The sequence below is a fragment of the Camellia sinensis genome, chromosome 1 (genome assembly GCF_055761805.1).
Source record: "Camellia sinensis isolate YWXY chromosome 1, ASM5576180v1, whole genome shotgun sequence".
NCBI classification, from domain to species: Eukaryota; Viridiplantae; Streptophyta; class Magnoliopsida; order Ericales; family Theaceae; genus Camellia; species Camellia sinensis.
In genome coordinates, this window is record NC_138961.1 from 229,731,141 (window position 1) to 229,751,411 (window position 20,271).

General features: G+C 39.9%; 2 protein-coding genes across 2 annotated transcripts; one reads left to right on the forward strand and one right to left on the reverse strand.

Moving 5' to 3' along the window:
• Positions 1-11,007: 11,007 nt before the first annotated feature.
• LOC114285703 (sugar transport protein 1-like) lies at positions 11,008-13,136 on the forward strand. The gene is made up of 4 exons (XM_082920389.1): positions 11,008-11,146; positions 11,315-11,637; positions 11,827-12,456; positions 12,915-13,136. Exons 1-4 carry the CDS (start codon positions 11,008-11,010, stop codon positions 12,981-12,983), a joined length of 1,161 nt encoding a protein of 386 aa, XP_082776515.1. The 3' UTR covers positions 12,984-13,136.
• Positions 13,137-13,971: 835 nt separating this feature from the next.
• Positions 13,972-18,247, reverse strand: LOC114285713 (uncharacterized). The gene is made up of 2 exons (XM_082924220.1): positions 17,573-18,247; positions 13,972-15,158 (listed from the first exon to the last, which is right to left on the reverse strand). Exons 1-2 carry the CDS (start codon positions 18,158-18,160, stop codon positions 14,223-14,225), a joined length of 1,524 nt encoding a protein of 507 aa, XP_082780346.1. The 5' UTR covers positions 18,161-18,247; the 3' UTR covers positions 13,972-14,222.
• Positions 18,248-20,271: the final 2,024 nt, after the last annotated feature.

Here is a 20,271-nt window from a genome sequence, read left to right on the forward strand (position 1 = left end):
TCCGACCCCCCGGCCGATTCGAACGATACACACCCCTCAATTCTCCATGGAACAAGTCCTCAACCAGATCCAACGAGACTATCCCCTAAAATGGCCCCAATTGTCACAGTCTCCTTCCAATCGGCGAGACCAATCCAAATACTGCCACTTTCATCAAGACCACGACCATAATACCGAGGAGTGTGTTAACCTCAAAGACCAGGTCGAGGGTTTGATACGTCAGGGACATCTTAGTCGGTTCATGGCAGTCCGCCCTCAACAAAGGCAAAAGACTGAACCTATCAAAAACAACCGCCGGTACGCCCCTCCTCGACAACCTGCCTAATGTAACTGAGGTCATGATAGACCTCCGCAGCAACCACAGGCACAAAACAACCCTGTCCCCCTTGTCGGAGAGATCAGAGTTATTGCTGGCGGGCTCGTTTGTGGAGGACCATCCCGTTCAGCCTAGCGGGCAGAACTCAGAAAAATAAGGCAGGGCTCAGATAAAGAAGTTGCCACACTGGACCGCCCTTCGAAACATCCCAAGCAGTGGATGGAGCCCATCACGTTTACGGAAGCCGACTGCACAGGCATCTGTTATCCCTATGACGACCCCCTTGTCATCTCTACTCTCCTCTCCAACTACAAAGTCAGACGGGTTCTCGTCGACAACGACAGTTCTTCAGACATCATCTTCCTCAATGCCTTTCGCCAGCTCAAGGTTGGGGAAGGAAGTCTGTTCCCTCTCCAAACCCCACTGGTAGGCTTTACTAGAGATCGCGCGACCTCCATCAGCTCCATCGATCTTCCCATCACAATCGGAGAATACCCACGGCAGACCACAAAGTTTCTCACCTTCCTCGTCGTTGACTGTCCCTCTGCTTACAACATCATCCTCGGCCGCACTGCCCTAAATGCTTTCCAAGCTATCACATCCACTTTCCATCTTGCCATCAAATTCCCTACCGACCTTGGGGTCAGTACAGTGAGGGGCGAGCAAACCATGGACAGGGAATGTTACGTCACTTCACTTAAAGAGGTCAAGCTAAAGGAGGCTACGATCATTGAAGGGCTCGACGTCAGGGACGAGGATGAGTTGGTCAGAGGGGAACCAGTGGAAGAGCTTGTCGAGGTCCCCATCGATCCCACCAACCCGACAAAAATCGCCAAGATCGGCAGCCAATTATCCTCCCAGGCCAAGGCGGTCGCCCTTCTGATTGAGCACAACGACGTATTTGCCTAGACCCACTCCGACATGCCAGGTATTGACCCCTCCTTTATCACTCATCGTCTCAGCATTGAGCCTCATTTTCGACCTTTTCGCCAAAAGCAGCGCATCTTCCACCCAGAACGCAATACCTTAATTGCTTCTGAAGTAGATAAGCTTCTTGAGGCACTGTTCATAAAAAAACATGGACTAGCCCAGATGGCTGTCAAATGTGGTCCTAGTTCGTAAAAAAAATGGTAAGTGGCGACTTTGTGTCGACTACTCCGATCTCAACCGAGCATGCCCCAAAGATAGCTATCCCCTTCCTCGCATAGATCTACTTGTTGATGCTACGGCTGGGCATCAAATGCTCAGCTTCATGGATGCCTTCTTTGGGTACAACCAGATTTTGATGCACCCGTCTGACCAGGAACACACTTCCTTCATCACTGACCGGGGAACCTACCATTTCATGTCATGTCATTTGGGTTGAAGAATGCTAGAGCCGCTTATCAACGGCTAGTCAACGCCGTCTTTCATCATCAGATAGGCCGGAACATGGAAGTATATGTCGATGACATGCTAGTCAAGAGCAAACTCTTCACTGATCATCTGGCCGACCTGCGAGAGACCTTCGGCACCCTACGAAAGTACCAAATGAAGCTCAACCCGGAGAAATGCGCCTTCAGCGTAGGATCTGAGAAGTTCTTGGGTTTCATGGTCAGTCAGCAGGGCATCGAAGCTAACCCCGAAAAAATCAAGGCCTTAATAGAAATGCTGTCACCCAGAACGGTTAAGGAGGTTCAGAGGCTTACTGGCAGAGTCGTTGCCCTCAACCGCTTCATTTCCCGCGCAACGGACAAGTGCCTCCCCTTCTACAAAGTTCTTCAGCAAACTTTTGAGTGGACGACCGAGTCTGAAGAGGCTTTCCAACAATTGAAGCAGTGCATGGCCAACCCTCCCTTACTCTCTTAGGTGCTCACAAGTGAGCCCCTTTTTCTCTATTTAGCCGTCTCCAGCACCGCAGAGGCGCAGCGTCCGATTTATTACATTAGCCGGGCTCTTAGAGGCACAGAACAGAACTACCCACTACTAGAAAAAATGTCCTTGGCCTTGGTCACCACCTCAAGACAACTTCGTCCTTACTTCCAAGCCCATTCCATAGTGGTTCTCACTGACCAACCCTTGAAGAAGATAATGTAACAACCAGAGCTGTCCGATAGACTCATGCAATGGTCGGTCGAGCTCAGTGAGCTTGACATCTCCTACAGACCTCGAACGGCGATCAAAGGGCAGGTTGTCGCCGATTTTATCCTAGAATTCACTAATCTCACTCCGACCACGGCCCCACCACCTCCGCGACCCCAGACTGAGGCAGAAAACCCCCACTCTTGGTCCCTCAACGTCGACGGATCATCCCGCAAAGAAAGCAATAGGGTTGGTCTTATTCTCACCGCCTCCGAGGATGGTTATTTCAAGTGTGCTCTCCGTTTGTTCGACGCAAGCAATAATGAGGCCGAATATGAGGCATAGATTGCAGGTCTCCGCCTAGCCAGAGACATTGGTGTTAGCCATATCCAAGTGTTCAGCGATTCCCAGCTCATTGTCGGACAAATTACGGGGAAATTTGATGCCAAGGAAGACACAATGCGGGCTTACAGGGATATTTCACTCTCCCTTGCTCGCCTTTTCAACACTTTCCACATCAAGCGCATCACTCGAACGGAAAACTCCAAGACAGATAAGATGGCTCAATTAGCTTCTGCAGACCAATTAGACCTCAACCACGGTGTCCGCCTCGAGTACCTGGCCCACCCTGCCATTTCCCCAAACCAACAGCAAGTCCACTTCCTCCAAATGAACCCATTCCATGGGCGACCGACATCTTTCTATTTCTGACAACGGGGGAACTGCTAGACGACAAACAGCAGGTCTCCAAAGTCAGGGCCGATCGTTCAACTACATTCTCATTAGCGGCCTCTTGTACAAACGTGACTTTTCACGCCCATACCTGTGATGCCTCAATCCAGCTCAATCGACCTACGTGATGAAGGAAGTCTATGAGGGTATATGTGGTAATCATTCGGGTGCCAGGTCACTAGCCCACAAAATAATTCGCACTGGTTATTTCTGGCCTACTCTCAATCAACATGCGGCTGACTTCGTGCTTAAATGTGATAAGTGCCAACGTAGTGCCAACGTTTTGCCAACATCCATCATGCTCCTACTACAGAATTGATCACACTTTGTAGTCCTTACCCATTCGCCAAATGGGGGATCGACCTAGTTGGCCTATTGCCCACTGGCCGAGACCAAACTAAGTTCACAATCGTCGCCATTGATTACTTCACTAAATGGGTGGAGGCGGAACCCCTTGCCACAATAATCGAGCGGAACACAACTAGATTCATCTGGCAGTCGATCGTATGCCGATTTGGCATCCCTCAAGCCATCGTCTCCGACAATGGTAAACAATTCGACAATGCCAAGTTCAGGAAATTCTGTGTAGAACTTCAAATCCAGCCATGTTTCTCTTTTCCAGGTCATCCCCAAGCCAATGGCCAAGTTGAGGTTACCAACCGTTCTCTTCTAAAGATCATCAAAACTAAGTTGGAAGCTGCTAAGGGACTTTAGACTGAGGAATTACCGAACGTACTCTAGGCTTACTACACTACCGCCCGAACCACCACTGAGGAGACCCCATTCCGCTTAACATACAGTGCTGAGGCGGTCATCCCAGTGGAAGTCGGTCTGCCCACCCCAATAGTTTTGCACCCGAATCCGGAACTAATTGAAGAGCTACGTTGGGCAGACCTGGACCTGATTGAAGAGCTCCGAGAGACCACTGCCGTCAGACGGGCCTCATATTAACAAAAAATGAGAACATATTACAACCGCAAAGTCCGACTGAGGGAGTTCTTCGTTGAGGACCTTGTTTTGCGCGAAGCAACTCTTGCCACCAAAAACCCGACTGAGGGCAAGTTAGCAGCCAAGTGGGAGGGACCTTACGTTGTTAAGGCCAGACCTCGTCCAGGTACTTGCCGACTTCAGGACATGGAAGGCCTAGACCTCCCCCATCCATGGAACGCCGAGCACTTGAAGCGTTATTTTCAATACAAGCTGTATTTTTTGTATTGATCAATTGTTATATGTTTTTTTGACAATCTACGCACTTAGATGTTTTTGTCTTTCTCTCGCATGGTGTAAATTTATGCTCAATGGGCTACGCTATAAGTGACAACACTCTTATATCTTAGTTATCTGCGTGGTATTTCAATAACACCCTGTTTGCAGCCTCAACCAGACTGAGTTACTTAAAGCCTCTGCCCGACTAACCACGGAGGCCTCAGCCAGACTGAGTTACTTAAAGTCTCAGCTCGACTGAGCACGGAGGCCTCAGCTAGACTGAGTTACTTAAAGCCTCAACCCAACTGAGCTTGGAGGGCTTAGCCAGACTGAGTTATTTAAAGCCTCAGCCCGACTGAGCACGGAGGGCTCGACCAGACTGAGTTACTTAAAGCCTCGGCCCAACTGCGCACGAAGGGCTTAATCCGACTGAGTTACTTAAAGCCTCAGCCAGCCTGAGCACAAAGGGCTCAACCAGACTGAGTTAATTATGGCTCAAGCATTCTTACAACTTCATGTTTGTAGCATAGTTTCCATACTTGGTCAAATTCCAGGTCCATACTTTTACGCCTCTTAACGTTCTTTACATTTTTTAACTTTCATTTGCCAACCATTTAACATTTCAAAACTATCACATTTTGAGACCTTTTCACTCTCATACTTTCCCCGACACTCTGACCACATGACTTAACACTTTTTAAGACCTTTACATTTCAACGTTCTCATTGTTAACATTCTTTGCATCATAATTTTGTCACAAGATAGATTGGCTCCCCACTTCTCAACCTTTACTATGATTTTTACACAAGCCTTATGTGAGCAACAATTTTCATCATTTGCAAAATCCACAACAAATAAAGACAATAGTTAAAAAAAAAAAAAAAAAAAAAACACAACTCATAATTTCATTTATTCAAAAACTTACACATAAGTTCATTACAGAAGTTACACGCCCAACAAAAAAACAACAAACACAACAACAAACAAAACAGCACCAAAAATTTTATTTATAAACAAAGTACAAAATTTTACATTCATCATTCATCCTCACTCGAAGCAAGGTTTTCTTCGTCAACACCTTCGTCTAAGGGGGTCTGGGCTATATCGTCTTCATCTATTCTAACAGTGTTGAAGTCCAAGTCTGGGAACAACTTTTCTGCTTTGCGTTTAAACATCTTCCAGCCGTTATCCCAAAACTCAGCCATCTCATGTTTGTAGAAGTCCAACCGCTGGAAGCTCTGGATCACTTCTTATTCACTCCTGCTCTTGACGGTCACTCCCGACGGGCTAACCCCCCCAGACCCCTCTCTTGCGAAATTGTTGGCGATCGCGACATCGATAGCCATTTGGAAGTCGGTAGATCCGTTGAACTGCTCTACTACTGCGACATAAGTCGGCGTACGCTGCTCTCTCATAGGCTAACTTGGTCTTTTCTTCCTCCAAAGCTTTCTCCAACCCCGCCTTCTCCTCCATTGACTTGGCCCACTCGTCTGCCAATGTCCTCTCCAGCTCAGCGATCTTCAGATCCATTTCTTCTTTTTCTTTGATCGACTGAGCACGAAGATCTTCATTGCAGGTCATGGCCTCGTCCCACAGTTCGTTGGTGATGGTGCAGGCTTTTGGGCCTCTTCCAGCTTCTTCTGCTCACCAACCAGCTGGAACTCGAGCGATACCACCTTACAGCGTTCCGTCTCCAACTCCAACTTTGTCGCAAGCAGCTCAGCATGGGCATGGTCGGCAATATTCCTCTGCACCATCGCCAATACCTCAATTTTCTTCGACTTTTGGGCCTCTTTCAACCTCCTGGCACACGCACTCCGCGCGGCCTTCCTCCAGCCTACGCTCTCTCTCTTCAAACTTTCAAGTTGGGCCTCCATCTCCTCCAACTTAGCCTTCAGTGGCCTCACTTTGCCTCTTGCAGCCACCGCCTTGTTCAAAAGGGCCCCTGCTAAGGCGATCGCCTCCATTTGGGAAAAGCACAACCCCCTTAGGAGCTCAACCTCAGTGAAACTGGCCATCGAGTGCACGACTGCGTCTTCCACTACTCCCAAGAGACGATCTGCAGCTGTCCTGGCTGGGCCTCCTTCTTCCTCCAGTCGCCCAGACACTGTTGGAGCGTGGTAGATGGTAGTCTTCAACTTGACCCCCTATCTCTCTCCTTGGGGCGCAGGACCCCTTTTGGCTGCTGTTTTGCCCCCTCCTCAGGGCCAACCGACCTGCTTTCCACTTGCATCTCGGGGCCCATGGCACTCATGTGTTCCTTTTCCACTTGGGCCCCTTGACTTTCGTCCCCTTGTGCTTCTGGGACAACCACCCCCTCTGGAGTAACCTCCACCCCCATTTCCCTGCCTTCTCCGCCATGGGATTATCCTCATTACCAACCATCATCTTCTTCAAAGCGACCGCATCTTGTACCCCCCCAGTGGCGACTCTTTTTTTCTTCAACTTCCTCAGCCCTGCTTCCACCTCTCGTCTGCCCTTCTCCTTCAGTGGGTCTACGGGTTGTGGCAAGGGGGCAAACTCAGTCAGGTTCTTGTCCCCTAAAGGTTTAAGACGAGGTCAGATCCTCTCATTCAGCACCAACTTCGAAGCAGGCCCCAGTTGTGTCTCCTTATATTTGTTCGCTCGAGCGAACAATCTCATTTCCTCCTCCCCCTCCGCTTTCCATTGCCTCTCTAACTCCTCCCTTGCCGGATCCTCCCCAACGGTTGCGGCCCCAAGTTCAGGGCAAACAACGTTGATGGAAGGACTAGCTCGTCCCACCTTACTCCCTTCTCCTTCCTTCATTCCCTCACCTTCTTCACTTAGTCTTCGGCCGCCCCGTCCAACTTGGGCTCGACCGATTTGGTGGGGACCTTCCACGTTGTCTGAACTCTCTTTCCACCGCTCGCAGACACAAAAAACGATCTCGGGGCCCGTTTGTTTTGGGGTTAAGTAGATGGGAGGGGATTAGGATGGTGGACGTGTTATTTAGTGTTGTGTTTGTTTGTAGAGTTGGGGAGGGGATTAGGATGGTGGAGGTGATATAGATGGAGGTTGGGGAGGGGATTGAGATGGAGGTTGGGGAGATGGTATTAGAAAAATAGTAAGGGGATTAGAAATTTTTTTATTTTTTATATATTGGGAATTTTTTTATAAATATTAATGTTTAATTTTCTATATTTTTTTATTTGTTTTATTATTTTATATAAAAATAATTTAACAATTCCTACACTAACAACTATCATCAAAACAAACACAATTTTATTTAATCCCCTCACTATCAATCCCCTTACTAACAATCCCCATCACTATTAACCCTCTCACTATAAATCCCCTCTATTCTACCTCTTAAAACAAACGGGGCCTCGGCCTCCATCCCTTCATCGAAGATGAAAGACTCGCCGCGCCACCGCTTGCAGAGTCACCCAGGTCTCCTGCTGACCGGAGGCCTTGTAGCAGGAGAAAAACTCCTTTACTGTCATTGTCATTCCTCCGATTACTTGCTGCTAGGAACTCGCACACGCCATCAGTATTTTCCAGGCGTTCAGCATCAACTGCCCTGGCGCCACTTCCGGCTTGTTCAGCACGTCCACCACAACCTGAGGGAGGGGTAGCCTCAACCCTCATCGCAATACTTCTTCGTAGAGGTTGAATTCGTCTGGCCGCACATTTGACGCCCTCTCCTTGGATGTGGGCAACCTCAGCGTTACCTCCGCGAGAATTTGGTACTTCCTCCTTATTCTCTCCAACTCCTCGGCAATAAGTACGGATCTATCCGGTTTGGTGTGCCAGTGGTCCGGCTCCACCTGATTGATAGGTCTAGCGGCTGCAATCAATGTTCTGGGACGAGCCCGTACCGCCTGACTCGCTACCTCCCCCTCTCTTCTCTTCGTACGATATTGTTATGCCAAATCCACCGCATCATCATCGCCTAACGGATCAACCCTTGCGGTTGCTACTTCCTCTTGAGCCATTTCTCTTGTGTGTCTACGAATAGCTTCGGACGCGGGCACAAAAAAGTTCACAAAATGTTGCAGAGGTGTGTCACTGGAAACAAACAAGTTTACTTCTGGAACGTTTTGGTTTTTTTAGAAAAGATAGGTGAAACGGATAATACCAAAAGCCCAAGGTTTGCCTATATTCCAAGGGTCACAATTAATTTTCGCCAGTGTGAAAATTTTCAAAAATCTGCCAAAACTGTCTTTTCAACACCCTATATTCACCTATCGCTTCATTTCTTGCTCAACGCTTAACCTTTCCCATCACGGGATTCCGCCACGTGTACGACCACGATCCATTGCCCCTTTCCCCTTTCCTGTCTATTCCACTTCACTTCACCACGTGCCCCGCCGCACCTCGAGTCCGCGCACCACCACTCCCCCTTCGCAGTCGACCCTCCTCATGGTCGGTTCCACCACTCGGTACCCTTTGCAGTCGGCCCTCCTCATGGTCAATTCTACCATTCGGTACCCTTTGTAGCCAGCCCTCCTCATGGTCGGTTCCACCACTTGGTACGCTTCGCGGTCGGCCCTCCTCATGGTCGGTCCCACCACTCAGTCACCCTTCGCGGTGAGCCCTTCCCATGGTCGGTCCCGCCACTTGGTCACCCTTCGCGGTCGACCCTCCTCATGGTCGGTCCCGCCACTCGGTCACCCTTCGCGATCGGCCCTCCTCATGGTCGATCCCTCCACTCGGTCATCCTCCATGACCGGCCTTCCTCGCAGTCGACCCCTCCACTCGGTCGACCTTCGCCTCGATAGTCTCTCATAACCGTCGTTTCCTTCATTATTCCCTTCGTTGGACTAAAGCTGTACTCGGGAATGGGGGACTACAGACACGGGTAAGCCCACAAAGGATACAGCCCACCGTTTAGGGCCCAATACATAACTCAAATATTAAGGCTCAACGCTGCTGGAGCTCAACATGGCATTAAAAACCAATAGCACCTAAACACGTGGTAAGAGAAGGAAAAGCCACATAAGCAGACAAAGATCCTGCAAAGTTATTGCACTGCACATCAGCCATTAATGAAGGCCCTTACAGCATTTATTGCGATAAGCCCTCCCGTCGAGATAGAACGGCCCCACCATGAACAAGGCAAGCTAGAATATAGGCTTTCGGCCATGACGACAGGTCGGAAGGGACAATAAAATGATTACCATAGGATATAAGTAGAGGTCGAAGACAAGAAAAATGTTAAGCTCTCTATCTCTAGTCTATCTCTACATTTCATCTCTCTTTCTAACTTGCTCGTCGGAGGGTTCGCTGGGGGACTCCCCGTTCCCCGTTGAACTCTTGTGCAGGTTCCACTGTAGACTGGATACCTCAGACTCTGGTTTGGAAAACGTGGATCAATCTGACCAGTTCTATATGAAACACGCTGCATTATCAAAACTAAACTAATTAGCCAACTAACAAAATCTTCTCCAATATGTGGGACAGCAATTCCATGTGAACCGAATATATATATATATATATATATATTTTTTTAAAAGAATTTGAATAAAACCTGATTTATATTTTTATAAAAAATAGTAAAAAAAAAATTTGGGACTTATTTTAGCTTTTTTATTTTTTTTACTTTTTAGATTCGTTATGCACAAGGATCGGAAAAATAAAAATTTTAATGTAATTTTAAAAGAAAGTCACTAAAGATTAAAAAAAAAAAAAAAAGGCAGCTTAATTAACCAATAAACTGACCTCCAAATAGACAAAATTATTTAGTTGAAGAAATCAAACCTTGTCCGAATTAGGAAACAGAGAGAGTTCCATTCCTTGGCACTTCCAAATCCTATATAACATTCAGTGTATCTAGTTTGAGTTTTCTGAATAATGTTTTTTAAAAATTACGTTGTTTGTTTTTTATATTTTTTATATTTTTAGTGAATATTTTTAAAATTTCAAGCATTTTTTATATTTTTTTAGATGCATCTTACTTAGATATATCTAAAAAGTAAAATATTTGTGAAAAATTAATAAATACATAAAAATATGAAAAATATATTGATTTTCATTTTTTTTTTGTATTTTTGGCATAGTCATTTTTTTAAAAAAAAAAATCACAAAAATTGTACTTTTTAAGTGTATTACCTTAGGTGTGTCTAAAAAAATTTAAAAAAAATATTTAAAATATTAAAAAAAATTCAGTAAAAACAAAAAAATGTGAAAAATAAGGAAGTAAAATTTTTTAAAAAGTGTTTTCAAAAAATTAAAACCAAAGGAAGTATCTTTCAAAGCCAGATTACCCCCAGTTTGAATTGAGTACATTAACAGCAATGCTAGGTATCATGAAAATTTTGTCATGAAAATAATCATGAAAGTTTTGTGACCCTTAGATTACACTTAGAATAAAGCAACACACACTAATCAAGGTAATCCAAGGATCATAATTTTTTCATGATCATTTTCATGACAAAATTTTCATGATCCCTAACTTTTCTGGTACAATTAAAGCCATGCAAACATGGTTTAGCAAATCCATTCCTATCCGAATTGGAAAACAGAGTGAGAGAGAGACAGAGTTCCTTAAAACTTCAAATTCCTAAACCCATTATCATTCACTATATAAACAACCCCAACCATCCGTGTCTACAAAACTATCTACTAAATCCACTCGTTTTTCTGTCTACTTTTTCTCTGTTACTGCATAATCACATATCTACTACGCCTTTTTCTTGATCTTGATCTTCTTCTTCTTCTTCAATCAAGCAATGGCTGCTACTCTTATCACTCCTGTTGGTGACGATTCCCTGAAAGATTATCCCGGAAAACTTACTTGGTATGTCTTCGTAACTTGCATAGTGGCCGCTATGGGTGGCCTGATTTTTGGCTACGACATCGGTATCTCTGGTAAGCCCTTCAAATTAATAAATCTTCAATTCTTTGAATTGCAGTTGTGCTACTTTTGAAAAATCAATCTTTGTCTATTCATATATATATGTATATACTCTGTTTCTGATTGTGCGATTAATTTGAATATATGATATTGATTAATAAAGGTAATGTTATGATGATTAGGTGGGGTGACATCAATGGCTCCGTTTCTTGAAAAGTTTTTCCCGTCTGTGTATCGGAAGGAAGAGCTCGATCACTCAACCAATCGGTACTGCAAGTTCGACAGCCAAACGCTGACCATGTTTACGTCGTCCCTGTATTTGGCTGCTCTTTTTGCGTCCTTCTTCGCCTCGGCAATGACCAAGAAACTGGGCCGCAAGTTTTCCATGCTTATGGGCGGTTGCGTCTTCTGTTGCGGTGCTCTTCTCAACGCCTTCGCTGTACACCTCGCTATGCTCATCATCGGTCGAATTTTGTTAGGTATTGGTGTTGGTTTCGCCACTCAGGTAATTCATTCGTTCATTCATAAAAAACGAAAGCTCATTCTTTCTTTGCTCCAATATTAATATTATTACAGTCAGTCACACTTTGAACATAACATAATAGTGTTTGTATTTATAAAATTCATTCTAAATTATAATTTCAGCCACATCCTCTCTAACTAATTCTTTGTTTCAAATTCCATTACATTACAGTCAGTGCCACTGTTCGTATCGGAGATGGCTCCACACAGATACCGCGGAACCCTCAACGTCTGCTTCCAACTATTCATCACAATCGGCATTCTGATTGCCGGTCTGATCAACTACTTCACCAACATGATCAAGGGCGACTTGGGCTGGCGCATCAGCTTGGGCGGCGCCGCTGTTCCAGCCGTCCTAATGATCTTGTCATCTCTCTGGGTCTCCGAAACCCCAAACTCCCTCATTGAGAGAGGCCACTTCGACAAAGCCAAGAAGCAGCTCCAGCGCATCCGCGGAGTCGCCGACGTCCAAGCCGAGTTCAACGATCTGGTGGATGCCAGTGCAGCCTCAAAGCAAGTGGAACACCCATGGAGGAACCTATCCATGAGGAAGTACAGGCCTCAGCTTTGTTTGGCTATTTTGATTCCCATGTTTCAGCAACTCACTGGGATCAATGTGGTTATGTTCTACGCTCCTGTGCTGTTCAAGACCATTGGGTTTCAGAGCAACGCTTCGCTTGCATCGGCCATGATCACTGGTGGTGTCAATGTTCTTGCCACATTTATCTCTGTTTTTGGGACTGATAGGTGGGGGAGGAAACCCCTGCTTCTATGGGGAGGTGGCATCATGCTTGTGTTCCAGGTAATCCTTAGTAACCATTTCATTTTCTCCATCCTCTTTGGCGGTGTTTGGGAAGTTTGTGTTTTGGTTTTTTTTTTGTTTTTTTTCACTAAAAGACAAATTGATTACAAAATAATAAAAAAAATTAATCCAAACAAAATATCACATCAAACCTCATAATCATTTCACTTTTTCTCTCACAAACATCACATCCAACCACAAAAAAACCCAACCATCTTCCCAAACACAAAAAAAAATTTCTCCAATAATATCCTACAACTAAAAAAACCTACAAAAAACCCACTTCTCAAACACCCACTTTCTATTTATGTATTGCTTTTGTGTCCAAATTTTCAACTTTTTTTTTTTCACACACTTGTATTGTATTTGCACTATTTCAATACATGTTACATTTTTTACTTATATATATATATATATATATATATATTTTATTGTGTATTTGTTATTTATATATGCAGAGTGCAGTGGCAGTTCTTATTGGCGCTAAATTTGGAATGACAGGAGATGCTACCAATTTGGGAATCTAAATGTGATTTTTTTTTAATATTGATAAAAAAAATTCACTAAATAAATATATTGCATACATGAAAGTTTTGGTTATCCCATACTCCATGTTTGTTGAAAAAGGCAATCTTTCTGGTAGTTTTCCTTAAATTTTTATTTGATTGCCTAATTTTTTATATTTTAGCATTTTTTTCGTTTGTGTTTTCAATATTAGTTGTTGTAATTGGGCAATAAGAAAGTTTGTGGAAAATACAACTTTCATATGGTTAGATTTTGTATATAGGCATAAAACGAATTAAGGCCAAGTTTGGGTAGTTCCAAAAAAGTTAAAAAGTCAAAAAGTTACTCAAAAAGTTAAAAAGTTAACACTATTCACCAAAAGTCAACAATTACGGTTGCACAACTCCCAATTCAAATTTTTCCCTACAAATCAATTTTTACAATTTTTTATTACACATTTTTCAATAAAAAGTCAAAAAGTTAACCCAAATATCCATATTTTCAACCTCAATTTTTTAGTCCAAAAAGACAAAAAGTACACTTATTTAGTCTTCCCAAACTTGGCCTTAGTAGAATTTGCTGATTCATCTTATCTACAAAAAAATAAAAAAAAAATTTGCACAAAAATTTTTGAAAAATTCTTACAAAAATTTTTGAAAAAATCATTGAATATAACAAAACACTAAAATGTATTGAATTTTCAAATTTTTTTTTTTTTTTCCTGGGTATTTGGTGAATTTTTTTAATTTTTTTTATAAATATTATACATTTTAAGCATATTTTGAAAAAGAGGAACAGAAATAAGGCTATGAGCCTTTCAAAATGCACTCTCATGGAAAGAAAACACAATTGTCATCCATCTTCATTTGATGCTAGATTTTTCTTCTCTCCCCAAACATGTAGGAAATACTGTTGAACAATGAAAATCAAACATTGTTGTGAGCGTAATATTTATTTATTTATTCTAATTTTTGAAAGAAAAAGGAAAATAAAGTATAAAAAAAAAACAGATTTTACTTGAAATGAAGTACTGCAAATATTAATATTGATTTGAGTTCAATTTTAACATACTAAGAAAATCATACAGCAGAAGCATACAAATAATCCTTCAAATTGCAATTCAAATTTCATACACACGTGAAAATGATTAGAAAACATAGTGCAATACAAGATCTTTTCAGAGTTTCAGAGAGAGAAATCAAGAATGCGAGCTTGGTCATCCAAATTTAAACAACTACGCTGGCTTTGGGATTGGGATTGGATTAGTTCCTACAGAACTTTCTTCTAACTGGTTCCCACATAGATTTCCCCTTTTTCTTCAACCACTTTTCTGTCAAGCGAAGAGTGTGGCCAACGAGCAGGAGCCCCATAACTCCACACCACACTGGAATTGCAACAAACATTGTGCGTCGGAGTGATGCCCTGTCCTTTTTAGGAGTGACCGCAACTATAGAATATCCATAAGTAAATGACATGGATGTAATTGACAACCACATGATCACCATCAAAATCCACATAAACGTCTTGCGCTTGAAGGGCAACCCGCTTATAAGAAACAAGATTGTGCTCAGAGACGCAACAAAACCTATGGTGTTGGCACGAAGGTAATATTTGTATGAATCTTCATAATGATACGCAATCACAGCTTCTCCCGCTCTGTGTTGAGATTGTTCTGGCTGGCCTTGGCCTTGGGAATCATCTTGCCAAACACCACCGGGGGGATTCACCCCTGCTTGAAAAGCCATTGTTGCAAGAAGTGATGCGACCACCATTAATGCATCCCTTTTCTTTGCCAACCACTGACCCTGGTCATTGAGCTTGTGCTTTGATTTGTACCCTTGGGCAGATGATCTTGTAGTGTCATGACGCAGAAATGACGGGATTTGTGGATTATTACTTCCATTTGAAGGCAATGTTGCAGCAGCTGTCTGACTAGGCAAATTATTACTTGTTTGTGCGGGCAATGGTGTCCTGCTTTGGTCAAGTACAATGGAGAGCGTATCGCTTGGCCTTGTAGATCTATTTCCATTACCAGACAAGGGAACACCTGCAGCTTTTAACCCTCCGGCTTCTTGGAGAGAGTTTCCAATCTCCCAATCCTCCACCCCTCTTCGGCTCTGAGTTAGAATGTCCAATGCCGTGAGCCCATTTGCATTTTTTGCGTTTACATCTACTCTGCTAGCAAGATATTCTACAATCTGCAACACATAAATTTATTGTGACATAGGTGAAAAATTTTCCATTAGGCCAGACAAAAGTAAGGGGAAAATGGTGATATTAGGTGGAGTTCAAAATTTTAATCCGAAAGTTTATTCTTAACGACTGATTTTCCCAGAATGGGCAAAAGTCATCAAGGTCATTGCAAATCCTATTTCCATCAATTTTCATGGGATGAAGTGTACATATATGCAATGGTTTCTTTCTGAATCAAATAAAAAATAAAAATTGATACTTCGGAAATGTCTCAAATAAACATTATTTCATATCCTCCGAGGTTAGAGTTTGTAAGGGTTTCAAGCTATAAGGGTTGAATTTTTTTGGTAGAAAAAAAAAAAAAAAAAGGAAAAAAAAATGGTGAAATAAAATAAGGGTTGAATTGCCATTGAATTAAGGAGGAGATTCTTAAAGACTGATTTTCCCATAATGGGCAAAAGTCATCAAGGTCATTGCAAATCCTATTTCCATCACTTTTCATGGGATGAAGTGTATATATATGCAATGGTTTCTTTCTGACTCAAATAAAAAATAAAAAAAATTTGATACTTCGGAAATGACTCAAATAAACATTATTTCGCCTCCGTTTGGAAAGTGGGTTGGTTTGTTGTGGTTTTTTGATTATTTTAGTCTGAGCTAAAAAGTTTGGTTTGAGAAAGACTTTTTGATTTTTTAATTTTTTTGACTTTTTTTGTGAGAGAATAGTGTAATAATTATGAGTTAAATGTGATATTTTATTTGTTGTGACTAAGATAGTCTATTTTGTCTTTTGTGATTAAAATAGTCACAAAAGCCCTTGCCAAACGAAGCCTTCATATCCTCCGAGGTTGGAGTTTGTAAGGGTTTTAAGTTATAAGGGTTGAATTTTTTTGGTAGAAAAAAAAAAAGAAGAAAAAATGGTGAAATAAAATAAGAGTTGAATTGCCATTGAATTAAGGAGGAGAAAAAGTGAATTGTACTATGTTTGATTGGAAGATTTATGAAGTGATTTAAAAAGGAAAAAGGAAAAAATAGGTGAAATATAAATAAAATATTTTTATATTTTATCTAATTTTACATATCTTTTCTTTTATATTTTTAAAATCTCTTTTAAGATGGCTCAATCAAACACAATATTAAGCTCTCGTTTAGGAATAAATTTTTTTTAGTAATTTTTTGACTTTTTAGTTAAAATGTGATATAAAAAAAATTAATATATTTGAGATATTTTTTAAATTTTTACAAAAATATATGTAAAAAGTAAAGAGAAAATAAAATCTTTGACTTATTAGTATGAATTATTAATTTTTTAATTTTTTTAATGACTTTTTAATTAAAAAAATCACATGCAAAACGAGTCTTACTTATAAAAGAAAAGTACCCCTTCACTTTATAGGTCCCGTTTGGTAGAGCTGTGAGAAAGTGATTATAACTTATAGCGTATCAGCTTATAGTTTATAACTGTGAACATAAGCTGATTTTTGACTTATAAATTAAACTTCTCCTCCCTACTTAAAGAATAAGTTAATTTTTGACTTATAAAAAGTTATAAGTTGTATTATTAAGTTGAACCAAACATATTAAAATAACTTAAATTAAATTAAAAATTAAAATAAATTAGAAATAAATCCTACCAAACAGGACCATACTATACATCTCGCTATGAAGAAAAAAGAAAGAATAATTAAAATAAAAATAAAAAGGAAAAAGAAAAGAAAAAGGAAAAAGGATGATTTGTCAATTGGGCGAGAGAGAGAGAGAGAGAGAGAGAGAGGAGCAATAATTGGGCCTCGTGTAAATGCCAAACAAGGTGCCTCGTTTGTATTAAAGGGCTGTTTGGTCATGAAGATGAAGATTCACTTACAGTTTCCTCAATTCCCATATTATTGGTTAACTTTATTCGTGTTTTGAATTTGTATTTGATTATAAATTTCTACTCGACTTCAATATCTAAACAAGCTTATGTTAAATTAAATGGAACGGGAATAAACAAAGAAGAGTTGTATTTGCCAGCAAAGGGTAAGTCAGAAATTAAATGGTTGTTTTGAAAAGTTGGTTAAAAGTGATTTTTTGACTTTTAATCAAGTTTTTGGCTTTTTTAGACAAATGATTTGGGAAGTTGGTAAAAAGTGACTTTTGACTTTTTTGATTAATATTTGTTTATGATGTCAAATCATAATAAAATGACTAAACTACCCCCATTTATTTAAAATATTTACAACTGAACCTATGTAACACATTGTGACCCATGAGGAGTAAAATTGTAATTGTACCGTTGGCTAAAAACCAACTTGCCAAATGAAAAAAAGCCAAAAAAGCCAACTTTTGACTTTTGTTACTAACCCAAAAAAATGACTTTTAGTCAAATTCCCAAAATAGCCCAAAGTCATAAACTGAATTAGGAACATAACATACATACCTTGATTTGTTTATCGGCCACTGCTAAATGGAGTATGGTGTAGCCATAGTCATCAGTAGCATTAACCAACCCCTGAATCTGAACGTCCTTGGTCTCCTCCATTAACAGCTTCAGAGCATCCATCTGAAAGTGCTTCACACATAGATGTAGTATGGTCTCACCCTGGCGGTTGACTTTGGCTAGAGCCGCTTGGGGCATCTTTCCAACCAACTCTCTCAACACCTCGACCTTGCCCTTTATGGCTGCTAGATGGAGAGGGTTGAAACCATCCCGATCTAGAACCGTGCACATCTCAGGTTTTGCAGCTACCAGTAGCTTTACAATCTGGATGTAGCCTTTAGCCGATGCCAAGTGAAGAGGCGACGATCCTTGCGAATCTAAAACTTGAGCAAGCTCTGAATTTAGACTGAGGAGTTTTGCTGCGAATTCGACATGGCCACGCAATGCGGCTACATGAAGAGGAGTCTCATCGAAACAACCCACTGTTACTCTACTCAGAATCAGTGGGTTTTGTGTGTGTATTTCCTCCAATGATGGTGTGTCCCCCTCAATTGCTGCTTTCAGGAGCTTCTGCTGAATCTGCTCCATTCTCTCTCTCTCTCTCCCTCCCTCTCTCTGTATTTTTGTCTGAGCCTGAAGTGCCCTGAACAACTCAATAGTAGCATATAATTGGAGGAAAATGTTTGGGACCCACAGAAGATCCCACACTTTTATTGATGTGTTAATTATTAATGTGCTTGAATTTTTTTAAAATATTATGTCTAATAGTAATATGAATAATTTAGACTATTTCGATGACATTTTTATTGATGTATTGATTATTAATGTATTTAAATTTTTTTAAAAAATTGTGTCTGATAATAATATGAATAGTTCAAATTATTTTAAAGATATTTTTATTGATGTATTGATTATTAATGTATTTAAATTTTTTAAAAAAATTATATCTAATAATAATATGAATAGTTAAAATATTTTGAGGATTGTAAGATTATAATTTGTAAGGTCTCTATCATTTGGATGACTAAAAATAAAAGTCTTTAACGGAAAAGAACAAAATCATTTTTTATGAATTTTGGTGGAAACGATGCAATGATTCCATGAGCAAGAAAACAATCGTAAGCAGACCAACAGTTAATAAACAAATGTGACCTAAGCACTGATATTTGGATAACTAGAAAGGAAAGTCTTTCACGGAAAAGAACAAAGTCATTTTTTATGAATTTTCGTGGAAACGATGCAATGATTCCATGAGCAAGAAAACAATCGTAAGCAGACCAACAGTTAACAAGCAAATGTGACCTACTGAACAAATGTGAAGTAAGGCATTTCTTAGCTACTGTTTGATTTACTACACTGAAATGAAATGTAATGTTTATTTTATCAAAATTTTTATTTTTATGTTTAATTGATTAAAAAATTAATGACAAGTAGATTACAAATAGAATCATTAGTTATCGTTATAAAAAAATAATCATTTCATAAAATAAAAAGAATGACCTTTATATTCTATTTCATTCCAACCAAATGCATCTCTAACCCTAATGATTGCTCAAATACTAATTAGAGATTTACAATAATGCAGTAATTAGTTAAAATGATTAACTATTGTTGTATTTTAGCAAAGAAAATAAAATGTTATATCTTAATAATGATACTTTAACAGTGACTTTGTTTTTTTTGCACGTCAAAATTTTCTTTTATTTATTCTTCCATTTCAACTATCATTTTAAAATAACATAATGCATAAATAACCAAACTTCATTAACATAATTTCAAATTACATAGTGAAAAATAAAATGACATGAAATCCGAATGATTTATGTTTTTATTCTTTATATTTTATGTGTTTTTGTAAATATCAACCTTAATTTTTGATAGAAGTGTTATGAATTCTTTTGTAAATTTATTATGAAATATAGTGAACAATATTTCTAAAATAAAATTAAAAAGATAAATTTATTGTAACAATCCAGATTTTTAATTATGCTATAGAATTTATACTAATATTATTTAATCTCAGTTCGGAAAATATATAATTTATTATATATTATTATGCGTAACTTTGTAAAATAATAGAATTATTTAAAAGTTTAGGGGTCAAAATATAAATAATAATAAGATAGATAATATAAATAATAATAATAATGGGTGTGGTATTAAAATAAATAATTAATTTTCTGTTAGTATGTGATAATGTGTAATTTAATTAAGAATTAATTTACTTATATAATTATATTAAAATATTGAGTCAAAATATAATTATTTTAAATATCTATTAAGGGTAAAAATAAATTTATATAATTATGAATTAAATCTGAGTGAAAGGGACGCGTTGGCTGATGAATGGCCTCACCTCCCTATAAATAGGGAGTAGGCGTTTCACCTGGGATAGAAGAAAAGGAAAAGAAAGAGGAAAGAAGAAAGAAAGAAAGAAGAAAACAAAGAAAAAAAATAATGGAAGTTAAAAAGGTCTTTGATAGTGAAAAGAAAGAGTAAAGTATTAAAGTTAAAGTGAGTTATATTATACCTTGAGTCATAAAGAAAGAGTAAGATATTAAAGTTAAGGTGAGTTATATTATACCTTGAGTTACCAAAATATATTTTACGTATGTTTTGACTTACCAAAATCTGTTTTATACAAGTTATGTTTTTAATAAAAGTTATATTTTATAAAGGTTTCAGTTACGTGGTTTTAT